Here is a 15,350-nt window from a genome sequence, read left to right as displayed (position 1 = left end):
AACCTGATATCACTGGAATCATGCTTACCCAGAGAATAATGTTATACAGTACATTAAATGTATCCAGAAATTATACTATTAAAAAATACAATTTATCTTGAAAAACTTAAGTCTTCATATGGCTAGGTCAACAGAAAAATTAAAAAGTTATGGCTCTAGGAATGCGACAATGAAAAACAAATTAAAACTTGATCAGTAAGGGCATAAAATGGGCCCATCACTAAGAGGTTAACAAATAATCAAGCCAACCCCTTTAATTTTCCTTGTGTTTTTTGAAGGAAATTGAAATAGCAGGGGTTCTTCACAGATTACAGTTGATCACTGGGGGGCACAACAGGGGGACACTTGGATAAGCTTATTGTCAAAGGACCCTTCTAATAAGTAAGCTTCATAGGCTATGGTAGATGGCAGACCCAGAGGCCATCTTCAAGTCTCTGAGTGCCAAAGCAACTCATTGGGACCCCACAAGCTCATTGTCAAGGGACCCTTCTAATAAGTAGAGCTTATCCAAATTGGAAAACATCTTTAAGGAGCTTATTAACTTCATAAGTCATAAGACCAAGGGACAATGGTCATGGAAGACTTTTTACATCAAGAGATACATAATTAGACCGCTATACGGTACATATGGCTGCTTCCCAACTACCCATTGGGATGATGGCAATCAGGTATTATGCATGGCAAATATATGTATTCCACTAAAAGAAAACCTTTTGATAATGATGATAAACGTGTGTAATCCAATGTAACTTGTATCGTATTAATGCCTGCATTGAAGTAAGAATCCTGAGGCACAAAATCTAGAGCTCCCAACAGAGGTCCATTAATGATATTCATATATTACCAACCTGAAGAATGTGTACAGGGCAGACCTATATGCTTTAAAGCGCTGTAAAAATGTAAAGTGCCGTAAAAATGTAAAGTGCCCACTTGTTTATTGATGCATGCCATACAAATGACCTGTGTCAAGTGGCATGATGGCAGCTCTTAAGTGCCAGGTTACTAACACACACAACTCTTATAAAACTGGCAGTAATTCATTCTGTACGGTATATATTCCAAAACTATCATCATCAGTTTAAGGTAAGCTTGTTTTGAGAAGATGCAAGACAATGCAGAACCAGTTTTTTACCAGTTTCGGTAATGAATGTAAGATTCTCTCCAGATTGTAGAGGTCGGTTGCAATTCAAAGTGATGGTGAAAGGTTGAGCTCTCCTGAGGATGAGTGCGCTGTTGTCAAAGACATCTGTACGATGGTTAGTCTTGTTCGTAGAGAGATACCAATCACAACTGTTGACTTGTAAATCTGTAATAAATGAAAAATAACAAAAATAAATCAATAAACTAAAAGGAACCTAATAAATATTTTCTTATATACATATATATTAGATATCTAATTTATCTGTGTTTTTTACCTCTTAGGAAGCATTTAGATATCTTAGACTGCTTGCACACCTCTATTAGGGAATTCTGAATCACTAGAGAGGATGTCCTATGTTCAGGATACTGGCCAAAGGAGAGACTGGTTACAAAAAAAAAATCTCTCACTCTGGAGGACCTGTCCTATATTACACAGACAACTCATTGACATGAATGGGCAGTAATGTGTAATGCTTAGTTTCCCCTGCGGGAGTGCTGCAAAAATACTGAACACTTGCTGCCAGGTGTCCTCACAAATTATAGCTGCTTGATGGTGGTCACAGCATGGAGTCAATTCATAGGCTGTTTATTTTCAAGGGATCCTTTTAACAAAAACTGATGGTGCAAAGCGGAGAACCTCTTTAATCAGCAGCAACACTGATGGGAGGGTCCATTAGCTAAATAATGGTATTGGATATTTTTACCGATGAAAGCAAACAGCAACCTTTGAAGTGGTGGCAAATAGGCGGGTATTTGACACTGCAGCCTGGTATGAAAAACAACCTATTATTGTATATTTCATATATAAACACTGATTAGCAAGTCAACTATTCTATGTAAAAAGTAATTGCCCCTTAAATCCCTAAACTGGTTCAACCACCCTTAGACAACATTGCAACCAAATACTTCCTTTCATATTGCTCTGTAGAAGAGTGCAACCCATTCTCTTAATGTTAGCACTGTAGGTTATTACTGTTACACAACCTGCCATGGCGTCCCTATTGGGATCGAGCCAGAACTTTGACTAAACCAATCCAAAGCTTTAGCTTACACAAAGAACTAGACATTCTGCATAGAAATGTTCTACTATATTGCAGAAGTCATAGATCTTTCAGTTGTTCCTCCCTACACCATCACTTTGCCGGCATCACATAGAATGATATGATCTTCTTACTTTGGAATGCCGGGTGTTTTACACCATATATAATAGGACTTGTGTTGTCCACTTTATGACTCATCCATCTATAGACCATAATTAATGGCTTTGAGATCTTTCTAATGTCATTTTAATACTATGTAATTTTTGGACAACATGAGACTTTGCTTAACTACCTTCTACGAATCCAAATCCTGCTCAATGTCATGACCTGGATGGGTCTTTGAATGTTTTTCTGGCATATTTTATGACTTTATAGATGAGTCGTTGCTGAATGCTTTGAGTTGTTTTGGTAAGATCATCACTCCTGGGCACATGCTTCACTTTTCCAAGCTCCAGGGGTGGACATACTATATGTTAAACCTCTGCAGTTGTCCAGGGCCCAGTAGGTGGATGGACCAATTTTCCCCATTACTGCTTGGCGACATTTGATGTATCTGTATGTTAGATGTCTGTGGCGTTTGTATGCAGCAGGCGTCGGAGAGGAGCCTGCTCCATACGCGCCACTTGGTAGGTATATTTGATAGCTGAATCCGAGCTGCCACAGCCATGGTCAGAAATAACTCTGATCACAGCTATTATTCATTAAAATGCCACTGTTAATTTGGGCAGCAACATTTAAATACCCCGATGATCATTTAGATATCCCAAATGACCACCCTGCGATGAAAGTTGCTGTTCAGGTGCCATGGCAGCCCAGGGCATTGTGAAGGCCCCCAGGGCTGTCATACATTCCTGTATGTTAAGACGTGCCTGTAGCACGTCTTAATAGAATGTCTGCAGTGATACAGTATACTGCAATTCTTAAGTGTTGCAGAATATTGCAGAAGTGATTAAAAGTTCAAATTCTCTTAGAGGACTGAAATAAAAAAAGTGAAAATGGTTTTCTTAATAATTACAATAAAATAATAAATATTAAAAGTTCAATATTTCCCATATTTGTAATAAAAAATTAAACTAACTATTTTAAACAACATATTCATGAGTCAGTAACAGTCAAATCTATTAAAATAATGCATTATTTAGATGTCCCACTGAATGTTGCCAGAATTGTGCTCTTTTTTGGTCCTTTGAAAAATACAACTCGTCCTGCAAAAACGAGCTTTCAGATATCTACGTCGACAATAAAATTAAAAAGTTATAATTTTTTTTAAAAACGACTGTGTCCTCGGGGGGTTTAAAAGCTGCTTCATATTGCCAATTGTATTGCAAGGGACTGAGCTACCAGACTTACTAGTGGATTGTTGGAGAGATCTAAAGGGGTTGTAGAGGATTAGAAAAAAATGGCTGCTTTTTAAAAAAAAAAAAAATGTTGACACCCAGGATGTTTGTGGTATTGCAGCTTGATTCCATTGAAGTAAAAGGGACAGAACTGCAGTACCACACACAACCCATGGAACTGTGTGGTGCTGTTTTTGGAAGAAAGCAGCCGTATTCTTCTAGTTCTGGACACCCCCTTTAAGTGAGTGCTCTATGCTGAGCTGTTTGAGAGCAACTGGTCGATATAATGTTCTTGCACGGGCATATTGGAAAAGAGGAATGAGGGAATTTCTTTATATGACTGGAAGTGTGATGGCTGGTTTGTTTTATAGGTCCACTCTATATTTCAGCATTTTTCTATAATTGGTCTATAATTTGGACAGGTATATCATTCACACACTCATGTTGTCATCTGCAGATGACCGATGATTCGGTGTTAGGAAAGACTGTATTTCATCTATAATTTGGAGTCTTATTCATCACTAAATTAATGCACTAATTCGAGCCAGAGCAATTTGTGAAATGCTCCAATGTGCTTTAATGAGATGGCACGTTTCAGGCTGAGCTGTAGGAGCAGTCATGATAATAATACTGTAGCTGAAGTTTAATATCACAGGGTACCAAAAGTTCACAAGGGATAACAGACTCAATCCTTTTTTAATACTTTTGGTTGGAACTAGAGATGAGCAAGCACGCTCGGTAAGGTCAGTTACTCGAGCGAGCCTCGCTCCTCTCGAGTAACTGCCTTCTCTTCCGAGCGTGCTCGGGGGGCAGCGGGTCTCTCTTTCTCTCCCCCCTGCTACCCTCACCCGCGCCGCGTCCCTGAACACGCTCGGAGGGGAGGAGAAGGCAGTTACTGTGTGATTGCATGTTATGGGCAAAATACTATGCATGTAAGGGCGCAACAAGCCGTATGATGTTTCATTGGTAGCAAGTGTCTCCAAGCCAGGGAGAGAGCTTAGGTAAATTGATGTCTACGACGTTGTGCGTCTTGTAGAAAAAAACATGACAAGTTCTAAGCTGTAGTTAGGACAGTAACAGCAGTATGTAGTGATCAGGTTTCTACATGCAGAAGCCCACAGCAGAATCCGACCGTGTGCCCGCCCGGCATCCGCGCTTACCTGTATTTTTCTGTATTGCGGATGGTCTGAACAGCTTGATGTCGGACATGCCAGTACAGATTTTTTTTAAAAATCCCTGCTTTTCCCTCACCATCACTAGGCGATGATCCGGATTCTGCGGCCTTTCCGCAATATCAATTGCAGAAGGACCGTGGGTCGGACAGCTTTCATTGACTTCAATGGAAGCCATCCACATGGAGTCCGCTCAAAAATAGAACATGCTGCGATTTGTTTGCTGTGAGCAGAAATTGTAACCGCTGTCCGCTCGTGTGAGCGGACATGCGAATGTTCTATTCTTGCTAATGGATGCGGAATGCAGCAGATCATCTGTGCGAGTGATGATCGCGGATTTCGCATTCCAAATCCAACCCTGTGCAGCCGGCCGAACAGATTTGCATTGCGGAATCTGCAGTCGGCGTGCAAATTGCGGATCCGCAGCAAATACCATTCAGAACATGCTATTGAAAAGCACTTCTTCCTGCACACTCGCAGAATCAAATTGCAATTTCTGCGAGAAGAGGAAAAATCGCAGCGTGATCTATTTTAGTGCGGATCCCGCATAGACCGCTTCCATTGAAGTCAATGGAAGCTGTCCGACCCACGGCCCTTCCGGAATTGACATTAAGGAAAAGTTGCAGATTCCGCATAAACACCTAGCGACAGCGCGGGGAAAACAAACATTTAAAAAACATCCTGTACTGTGAATCTGCACAGCCATCCGCAGTCCAGATAAATAAGAAAAATGTGGAATCCGACCCGTTCGTGTGCCGGCGGCCTTACCTCTCCTGCAGAGTTGTCACACTCTAGCCCTAGAGAGGAGCATATGCAAGCAGGGCAGAACCTGATTTCTGCCTGAGCTGCTTTCCGCACTCCCTCCCTCTGTTCTTCGCCCCTGCCTTGCACAAGTTATTACAGACCTAATTAATCGAAATGTTTTAATAATGTTTAATTGACTGAGAAGACATTGGAAGATAATGAACAGCATTCCAGAGGGAGAGGACAATAAATTATGAAAACTTTGCACTGGGCACACGAATGTGTTAAAATTGTTCCAATGAAGTTGCTTTTAGGGGAGAGTACCAACACTGCCCCGTGCGAGGCTCAGCGCCGATATGTAGGGATCAGAGCCAGCTTTTATTAGAGACAACTATACAGGTCTCTGATAAACTTTTCCCCATATTCTGGCAATTATGTTGCTCTTCTGCTTCTCTCGATGGAGTTGCAGAATGGGGGTGGGATTCATAACTTCTTAAAAAACATTCTCTGGAAAACATTAATGCTATGTTATGCCTAATGCAGAGCCTGAAGGAACGGCACACAAGGATTATCTTTGTTTGTTTTTTGGATGCCTGAGTCCCACATCACTCCTCCAAGCCCTGCACTAGTTATAAGTCAGTGCTTCAGTTTTTCTTGGTGTGTCCATTTATCACAGTTGAGATCAGTTAATATCTGATGAATATGGCTGTCTATCTCTGGGATGTATGTTGTGTCCTTCTAGTGCACTCAACATAAAAAAAATACTCCCCTAGAAGGAGTTGTTGGAATGGAATGAACATTTCTAAGTGTGATTGTAACGGTGAGAGAAGTGATTACAATATCAGAGCAAAAGGTTAAGTTTTTGCGGAAAACTGAACACTTGTAGGGAGGTTCTAATACCCTGTTGTACCACCTCTAGCTTGGATACAAGATGTTACACAGGTGGGCATTGAAGCTCTAGTACCCTGTAGTACCACCTCATGCTTGGATACAAGATGTGATACGGGTGGCCATGGAGGCTCTAGTACCCTGTTGTACCGCCTCTAGCTTGGATGCAAGATGTGACACAGGTGGGCATTGAGGCTCTAGTACCCTGTTGTACCACCTCTAGCTTGGATAAAGGATGTGATACAGGCGGGCATGGAGACTCTAGTACTCTGTTGGGCCATCTCTAGCTTGAATAAAAGATGTGACATGGGCGGGCATGGAGGCTCTAGTACCCTGTTGTACCACATATAGCTTGGATACAAGATGTGACACAGGTGGGCATGGAGGCTCTAGTACCCTGTTGTACCACCTCTAGCGTGGATACAAGATGTGACACAGGTGGGCATTGAGGCTCTAGTACCCTGTAGTACCACCTCTTGCTTGGATACAAGATGTGATACGGGTGGTCATGGAGGCTCTAGTACCCTGTTGTACCGCCTCTAGCTTGGATACAAGATGTGACATGGGCGGACATAGAGGCTCTAGTACCCTGTTGTACCACCTCTAGCTTGGATACAAGATGTGATATGGGTGGGCATGGAGGCTCTAGTACCCTGTTGTACCACCTTAGCTTGAATACAAGATGTGACACAGGTGGGCATGGAGGCTCTAGTACCCTATTGTACCACCTCTAGCTTGGATACAAGATGTGATACGGGTGGGCATTGGGGCTCTAGTACCCTGTCAGGCCATCTCTAGCTTGGAAACAAGATGTGACATGGGCTGGCATAGAGGCTCTAGTACCCTGTTGTACCGCCTTTAGCTTGAATACAAGATGTGATATGGGCAGGTGATCACTTCATAAATCCCACCTCCTGGAAGCAATAGCTGTGAGTAGTTCTCGAGCGCTGCTCAGCCAATCAATGCAGCACTCGATGAATCAGTGCACTGGCTGTTATTGGTTGACCGAGAGCTGCAATGATTGGCTGAGCAGCGCTTAAGAACCAGTTACAGTCATCGCGTTGTGGAGATGGGATTTAAAAATTAGCCAATCAATGACGCAGCCCAGCCAATTCATAAATCCTGCCTCCACATCGCGATGTCTGTGATTGGCTCTCGAGCGCTGCTCAGCCAATCAATGCAGCACTCAGTCAACCAATCACAGCCATGGCATTTGTTTATCAAGTGCTGCATTGATTGGCTAAGCAGCACTCGAGAACTAATCACAGCCTTCACTTCTTGTAGGTGGGATATATGAATCCTGTTATCAAGAAGTGATCTTCTGTGGGTGGCCGAGGACTGCAGCAAGCACGCCAGAGTTCCAGAGATCAGAGGGAGAAATATGGACAGAGCCTGCTAGGTAAGTATAATAATACATCCCCTGAAAGTAAGACCTAGTGCCTCTTTGCGGGCAAAAATTAATATAAGACAGGTCTTATTTTCATGGAAACATGGTATTAATGAAAGGGCGACTTAAGGGGGTTGTGATAAGATGACACCCCCTGTTCAAATGCCCTATTAATGCATATAAACATCATAGAACGGGGTTCTTTGTTCTGGACTACCCTCTATGTCCCACAATGGAAAGCCACTCAGTAAGAGTGGCTCCTGTCCTGGCGGACCGTCTGCCCTCCCGGTATTATAGGATGGCCATTCATGTAAACGGCTGTCCTGCAATACTATATGTCCCCTGCAGGGAAAATGGCAAGCTGGCTGTGGCTTTCCCTAGTACAATCAGCTGCTGCTTGGGCGTGCTAAGCGTGGAAATTGTGGCAATCAGCTGATCACACCAAACCCTGTATTATCAAAGGGGTAAAAAAGTCCTATCTAGCCACCTACAGCCAATACTATAGAATAGTATAGTCAGCAACTGTAAAGGAGGTAGAACAAAAGATGTAAAGCTTTTCAGGTACTTACAGGGAATAACAGCATGTTGATATATTGCACGCAGACCAGATCTGACCTTAATGACATGTGTTTTTATCTTTTATGATCTGATCTATTTTTGCTTCCCGGGTACACTGTGTGTAATTCCTATAATATGTGATTGTTCTCTATTCCACCCACTGTGCACATCCTCATGCCAAATGATTGGTACACTTGGCAAACTTATTGAATTCTGTATTGTGCAACCTATTCATTTGTTGTGTAACAGGTTTATATAGTGTAGATGAAGTGTCAATTTGCTGCTCACTGCTTAGTGCACTTAATTGTTGCACTTCTTCATTTATAGCAGTGAGAAATCAGGGTCATATGTGACCTGTAAGCGGCGCCCCACTGTTGAATGACGTGGTTGAACAAATATAGTAGTTTTTATACATCTTAAAAAGAATCTGCCGGCTCTATGAGTCCAATAAACTAAGTGTATCAGTTCATCGGAGCGGAAATGTTGAGTCCCAGGATGTAACTCTTAGGCTGCCTATCCACAGGCAATGATAAGCTTGCGATACATCGCCCGTGGATCACCCTATGTAAAGCTTTCCATAGGATTACAGAGGATCATAGCGATTCTCCGCTCGTGGGATTTAAATCGCGGCATGCTGCGATTGCCGTGATTCTCCACGGTGACCCTATCTATTAGATAGGCTCTTCTTGGAGACCTGTCAGTGCTCCCCTTTCCTCCCCCACGGTGGAATATCAATAGTGATATCCCGCCTTGGCCGTGGACAGGGGGCGTTAGGGCTTAAACAGATGGACGTGGTTTTGTTCCTTAATGCGGTCGTGAAAATCATGGTCACATAACAGGATGAAACAAAATCATTGACTTTAATGGTTTTCTTTCCACTTTCGGGATTCTTGTGCGTTAATATTATGTCTGAGAAAAGATAGGACTTGCCCTATCTTTCTCGAACATAATATTAACTACATGCGAGAAAGATAGGACAGGACCTATCTTTCTGCTTTTTTTTTTTCAAACTTGCATGCACTAGTGGGGAGCTTGAATAGTCCAAAAATAAATGCCCCGTGTGTTTTTGCCCTTATACTTGCTCTGCTTGGAGTTTCCCTGTTGTCCTCTTGCAAAGCTGTGGCTTTATACAGACTGTGCACTACACAGGTGCGCTCATAGAGTGAGAGGACTAGTCCTGTCATACGATGTGCACGCCTACGTAGTCCACTATCTGTATGTAAGTTGTGGCTTTCAGAATGGACAGAGGAAGAATGCTCAAGAGGGTCCAGTTCCTACAGTATGAGCCCATATATCCATTGAAAGTAAATAATGAAGGTTCCAACAGACTTAGGCCAGTTTCACATCTGTGTTGGAACCTCCGGTCGGAGGTTCCATCACAGAGCCAGCTCACAATACCAAAGAAACGGTGCATGCACTGCTTTTTCTTCCGTCCAAAAGCCAAGCAGCTGGATAGAGAGTGGAAAGACCCTATTATAGTCAATCGGGTCCATCCGGCATTGTTTGGTTCCATTCAGAGATAGAACCGTTTGGCCACCGGGATTTCCTATTCCTGCTTCTTGGATGGAGCAGGAAGCGGAATTCCCAATGCAAGTGTGAAACCACTGTTAGAGCAAACAAAGGTCTTACAAGCTGTCTAGGAAAGTACGCTGAAAATTGTAACTCTTAATTATACTCCAAATAACTATTATTTTCTTGAACAGAATAGTGCGAGAGATAATAGATGAGTACATTTTCTACAAATCTAAAGAAACCATTTAGATTCAGCTCTTATTTCTTCATAGGACCTTTTGAAAATGAAATCAGCAACCTAAATGGTCAACGTGGATATCTGCTCTGCTTTTCCTCTACAGTAGGAGCAGTTGATGTGATCATCTGACTGGGTCTTCCACTGACATGGATGTGACCACATGCTGCTATTGGTGTTTGACCGACCTATTACACGACACAGCCAAATCCACAGCTTTGGAATTTCACACCAAAATCTGCAGGTCCAACTGAATTTTGGTGCAGATTTAACCGCAGCTTGAGGTGCGTCATGTGGCCTATTCTGTCCCATATGAAAGGTCTCTTACTGTGTTTGGACAGTGGTGAGTGAAGGCAGGACATATTTTTACAATTATTCAAAAATGCAGAAACATTGTTAATATATTGACTGTTTGAAAAACTGCTTTGATCCCCAACAATGCCGTAGACCGTCAAAATTCCAAAAGTATCCTTTTGGCATACTTTGGACCCTTATATAGAAGGTGTAAAAAATGTAAATACCCTTCAACATGAAAAATATCTGCATAAAAGCTTTATTACTAGATTTATATACACACAAAGGATGGCTAGAAGTCATGTTTGACTTCTACAATCACATCTCAAAGTGATCACCCATAACATCTAGACATTCTCAAATTTCCAATATCTCTTCAAAATAGTCTTGGTTGCTCGAAAGTCAAGCAAACCTCCATCATTACCTTTGAGCCTCCTGATGGCCACATGGTAGCTTTAGAAATTATGCAACTACTGACATCTTTAAAGACTACATAATACTAGATATTGCCATCATAATTCAATTCAGATTTTTAAAAAGGGCGTAGATAATCACTATTGAAGTGTGTACACATTTTTTGGAATACCCTATATATCCATTTATCTCCCATTTCTTAACTGTATCGAAAAAGTGTACTTGACTATGCTTTTTTAATACAACTAGATACAGCTAGAAACATTAGTTTGGTGGCACCCTTTCAACCTAATTGGTGGTGCTGTTGGCTACCTCTTGTACAACCAGGTCCTCCTCTGGGACCAGCATGGATAAAATTCAGAACATCATAGAGATTGTGATCCATAGGTGATAGATTATATGTTTTCATTATTGCCAACCTGAACAGCACAGCATCTATAGATCCTCTTTTTTTCTTTAAACATTTCCAATCCACTGTCTGACGTCTAAAGACATTCTGATTGAAGGCTGTATAGCTCTGATGTCAGAAGACGTCCGGCAGGGTATTCTTACTGTTGATTACTGGCCGCTCTGTTGTCGGGGGCCTCTCCAGCATGTCCCATACCGCAGTACTGGCTCTAGCCAGCAGACGGCGAAATTGTATAAAGGCAGAAAGAGAGAGCCCCCTAGGAAACCCTGAATCCAAAATTGGATTGCAAAGGGTTAATGCCCTCATTTGTACATCATTGACTCTCTAAGTCAATGACAATAATCAGAAAACACCAGAATATTCTTCTTTCATTAGTCACATAAGGACAGCACATCCAAAATAAGTCACCACCAGCACAGGAACAATGTTGGATATTTCAATGCTAGGGAAGCTAAATCAAATCTTTAGCAAATACAACCAAAAAAGCATTGAAGAAACGAAGAGAACATCCTGGTTTTAAAACATCATATACAACACCATATATAGTAAACTACATTGTGTGCTTGAAGGTTAAGCAGAATAGTTAACATATTAATATACATCTCCTTAACTCACTAGTGGTATCAATATCCTTCAGAAGTCTTAGTTAGTGCTTAGATTTTGGGTGTACAAAGTCATATATGAGTTGACTGCACTCGCAATACAAGGAGAACATAAATGAATCTCAGTCTACTCCTAATGCAATCCATGGTAGCGCACTCACCTGTCATGACTGCTGTGTGTTGCCTTCAGTGATTCAGACTATGTCCTCGGACTATGCAGTCATGAAATGACAACAACTACTATCCATGCTGTATTTATAACTGAAGCTCGCTGATCTCCTCCTACTATATTTAACTTAATTACAATTTAAATGAGCTGGGTGAGGTTCAATATACTTTCATTCAGCTTGTTCTTCCAAACTCTTAGTTACCTTTGCATTAAAAGATGTGAAAAGTGTAATTTGTATGGTAATGTTGTATTACATACCCCCCTATTCAATAACTAGAAGGCGTGGGTGGACATTTATTAATACTAGCGCACACTATGAGCAGATCTTCAATCTCTACTTCAGAGCAGCAACCCACTGTGGGAGATAAGCAATGTTATGTAAATGAGTCTTATTTGTCTTGACTCCCTAGCCCCACCAATTTTGTAGGGGACATTGGTATGTATAAAAAAGTGGCTTATAGAATTTTTGAAGCTGGAATTGAAAAATCGATCCCAATTAATATATTATCAATGTACAATGGGAAGCCATATCCTATTATTAACACTGTATTGAAAAAGCTGTGACGTTTAGATATGGGATGAACTTTCACTTCTTAGCAAACTGAGCCAAAGCACTAGGAAAGTCATGTCAAAAACTTGGCAAGTGTCCACTGGAAGCTCCTGGTTCCCAATGTAACATTGGTTGCAAATTCCGCTCTGCTATGTGTCTTTTATAATACTGGTAGCACAATGGCACAATGGCCTTTTGGACCACCTAATGGAAGACTGCCACCTGGGAACCCTATGTAGTTATGCTCTACCACTATATCATCCAACTGTCTAGCATATGAGATTTGGCCAAACAGTAGTCTAGGGACAGAACACTATGGCTTCCCATTCTAGCATAGCCTGTACACTTTAAGGTGTATTAATGACTCTACTGAGTTTAAAGGGGAAATCCACCCAAAAGTGATCTTCTACTATGTTACATGAGGCTTATTAGAATATTACAATGGTGGAGTCCATGTATTACCTCCTCCACCAATTTCCCATATTATGGAGCTATTTAATTTACAAGTAATGGATGTTAGTGTTGCTCATCTTGATTAGCCAGGCAAAAAAATTGTCCTGATTTTTGCAAAATTGAATTGAGTAGGTCCGAACCAATTTTTGCCTAACATCACATGGAAAAAGTTGAATTTTTCTATAATGCCTGTTGCAGAGTTCAACATGCAGCCAATCAGCAGCCAAGGTGCTTTGCTGATGTCACCAAATGGGTCCTCCATCTTGCATACGGCCAAGAGTTTCATCTAATGCCTGCATCACATGACCTAGCCATATATAAATTGGTACAGTGCAGCCAGAGGCCATTTTACGGTTGAGCACAGGACAGAGAAGCTGCATCACGGTTATATGCCTATATAACACGTGGTCTGTTGTTAGGGCCAGGTATTCTACCGAGGATATATTGCTACTGGCGTGAAAGCTTGTATAGTGGGGTTATATTGGAGGGATCGGAGAAAGAAACTGCAACATGTTTATATGCCTATATAACATGTGATCTGTTAATAGCGACAGATAATCTACAGAGGATATATTCCTGCTGGTGTGAAGGCTTGTGTACCAGCAGAGAACTGAAATTGAGTTCTGTTGGAGGGAGCAGATAAAGAAGCTGCATCACATTGATATGCCTATATGAAACGTGGTCTGTACATTGGGAGAGGGTATATTTCTGCTGCTGTCAACTTATATAGCAGCAAAGCAGACCATCAAACTCTACTTTGGTATGGGGACTATTGCAGTTCTCTGTTTGTGGCCTCACACGTCATTCAAAGTCGCCAGGCGGATTTTTTGTAGGCTTTGTGTAGCTAGCACTGGTTCTCTGCAAACTACAAAGTTAGCTGATAAGTTAAATAAAACTACGCTAAAAAGTAACCAAAAAATCTCTAAATAAAATAAATAATTACAAAAGAAACATGAAGAAAGCAAGGGTCGAGAGACGCGTTGGTTGGGGTAAAGGACAGGCCAAGTTGGCACTTCAAGCATCTCTCACTGAAGCGCAGCTCCATATTTAACAGGAGGCAAGCCAAGCCATTCTTTAGAAGTCGCTCTGCCCGTGTGTTAAATCCACAGCACAAAGAAGAGGTCGTATAGTGGATGACACAGCTGGGCCATGAGCATCACCCCTCTACTTCACCTTGTGTAAAATTCAGCACACACTCCAAAGCAGTCCCCGTGGATCAGTCTGAGGATCTGTTTGATCATTCAGTGTCATGGATGTCAACTGGGCAATCCAAACAACCAGAGGGAGAAGGCAAAAACACTGAACGCACTAATATCCAACCATTTTTTTCCTCTGAAGAGGAAGATAAAGGTGGGTCAGCGGGCATGGTCAGCCTTCCACCAGCAATGTGAACTCATAGGGATGTGGAAACAAAAACTGTTATTTCCTTACTGCTGCTTGTTCCTCAATTTGTAGGGAACCCTCTGTCCTCTCTCTAAAAAGTTGGTGATAATACTGTAGATGGATTTGGGTTGGTTACTGGTATAGCACTTCTTACTTTATTTCAATAATTTATACTTACCTATTGTACACGTGGACCTTGTATACCCTCTTCTATTTCATATGTTGGCGTGATCTACTTCTACTGTGTCATTGTTGGACGAAGACATGTCAGTATCCAGCATTTTTTAGTTTTTCTATCAACAGCAGTTATGCAAATAAGTGATGGAATAATCATCCACAGCACCACCTAATAGAAGGTAGCTACCATATGAGGCAATATCTACTCTTTCAACAAACTTTGTAACATCACTTCAGATGTACGCCAAACCAAAGTAGCCATGTACGTACAGCTGTTTTGGGGCTCTTACCCCATATCAGCACAGTAGGGTTTTGGAGGCAGTCAATATTACTCTAGAGGGGTAATATTTCTCCTTGGATGTAGGGAGATTAATAGGCCATGAAATACTACCCAAGGTAAAAGCTATAGAAATGAGCGATGGGCAGCCTTCCACCCTTACTGGAAGGTAGCTACTCTATGGTCCATATCTGACCTTATAACACACTTTGTGACATATTGAGCCATCTAGATGTAGCACTTTGGAGGATTATTTTTCCATCTCCCATTTGCATAGTTCTTTTTCCAGGCAGCATTACATGGCCTATAAGACTCCTACACCCTTGCACTTCTTTTCACAAGTACAAACAATATCGATAGAAGAATGAACTTTATTCTCATGGAAATCTTCAAGATTCCATACAAATTGGTGAAGTTTCCTTTCTTTAAAATGATATTTAAATCTATGGTGTTTTGTAGATGTGTTTCTTTAAATGAGCGTTCGAGATCTGATTTAACCGTGAGACAATCCCCTATTGTTCTTTTAATTTTTAACATCCTGTTACAAAAGTTGTTTTCCTTCCGTTGAGCCCTGCATCATGTGTAATGCCCTACTAGTTCTTTCATCCT

General features: G+C 41.5%; 1 protein-coding gene across 1 annotated transcript in view; it reads right to left on the bottom strand.

The window, feature by feature from the left end:
• The window catches only part of LOC136587302 (protein-glutamine gamma-glutamyltransferase E-like), a 34,592-nt gene extending 22,614 nt beyond the window's left edge, over positions 1–11,978 (bottom strand). Inside the window, exons 1-2 of the mRNA XM_066585857.1 lie at positions 11,894–11,978; positions 1,133–1,306 (exon numbers count right to left, since the gene is read on the bottom strand). Of these exons, the coding sequence (XP_066441954.1) occupies positions 1,133–1,306; positions 11,894–11,900 (181 nt within the window). The 5' untranslated portion in view covers positions 11,901–11,978. The remainder of the gene's footprint in view (positions 1–1,132; positions 1,307–11,893) is intronic.
• Between the last annotated feature and the right edge of the window lie 3,372 nt (positions 11,979–15,350).

The sequence above is a fragment of the Eleutherodactylus coqui genome, chromosome 13, assembly GCF_035609145.1.
Source record: "Eleutherodactylus coqui strain aEleCoq1 chromosome 13, aEleCoq1.hap1, whole genome shotgun sequence".
Lineage (NCBI taxonomy): Eukaryota > Metazoa > Chordata > Amphibia > Anura > Eleutherodactylidae > Eleutherodactylus > Eleutherodactylus coqui.
Note: the sequence above shows the minus strand (reverse complement) of the source record. Positions and strands in the feature narration are given on the sequence as shown.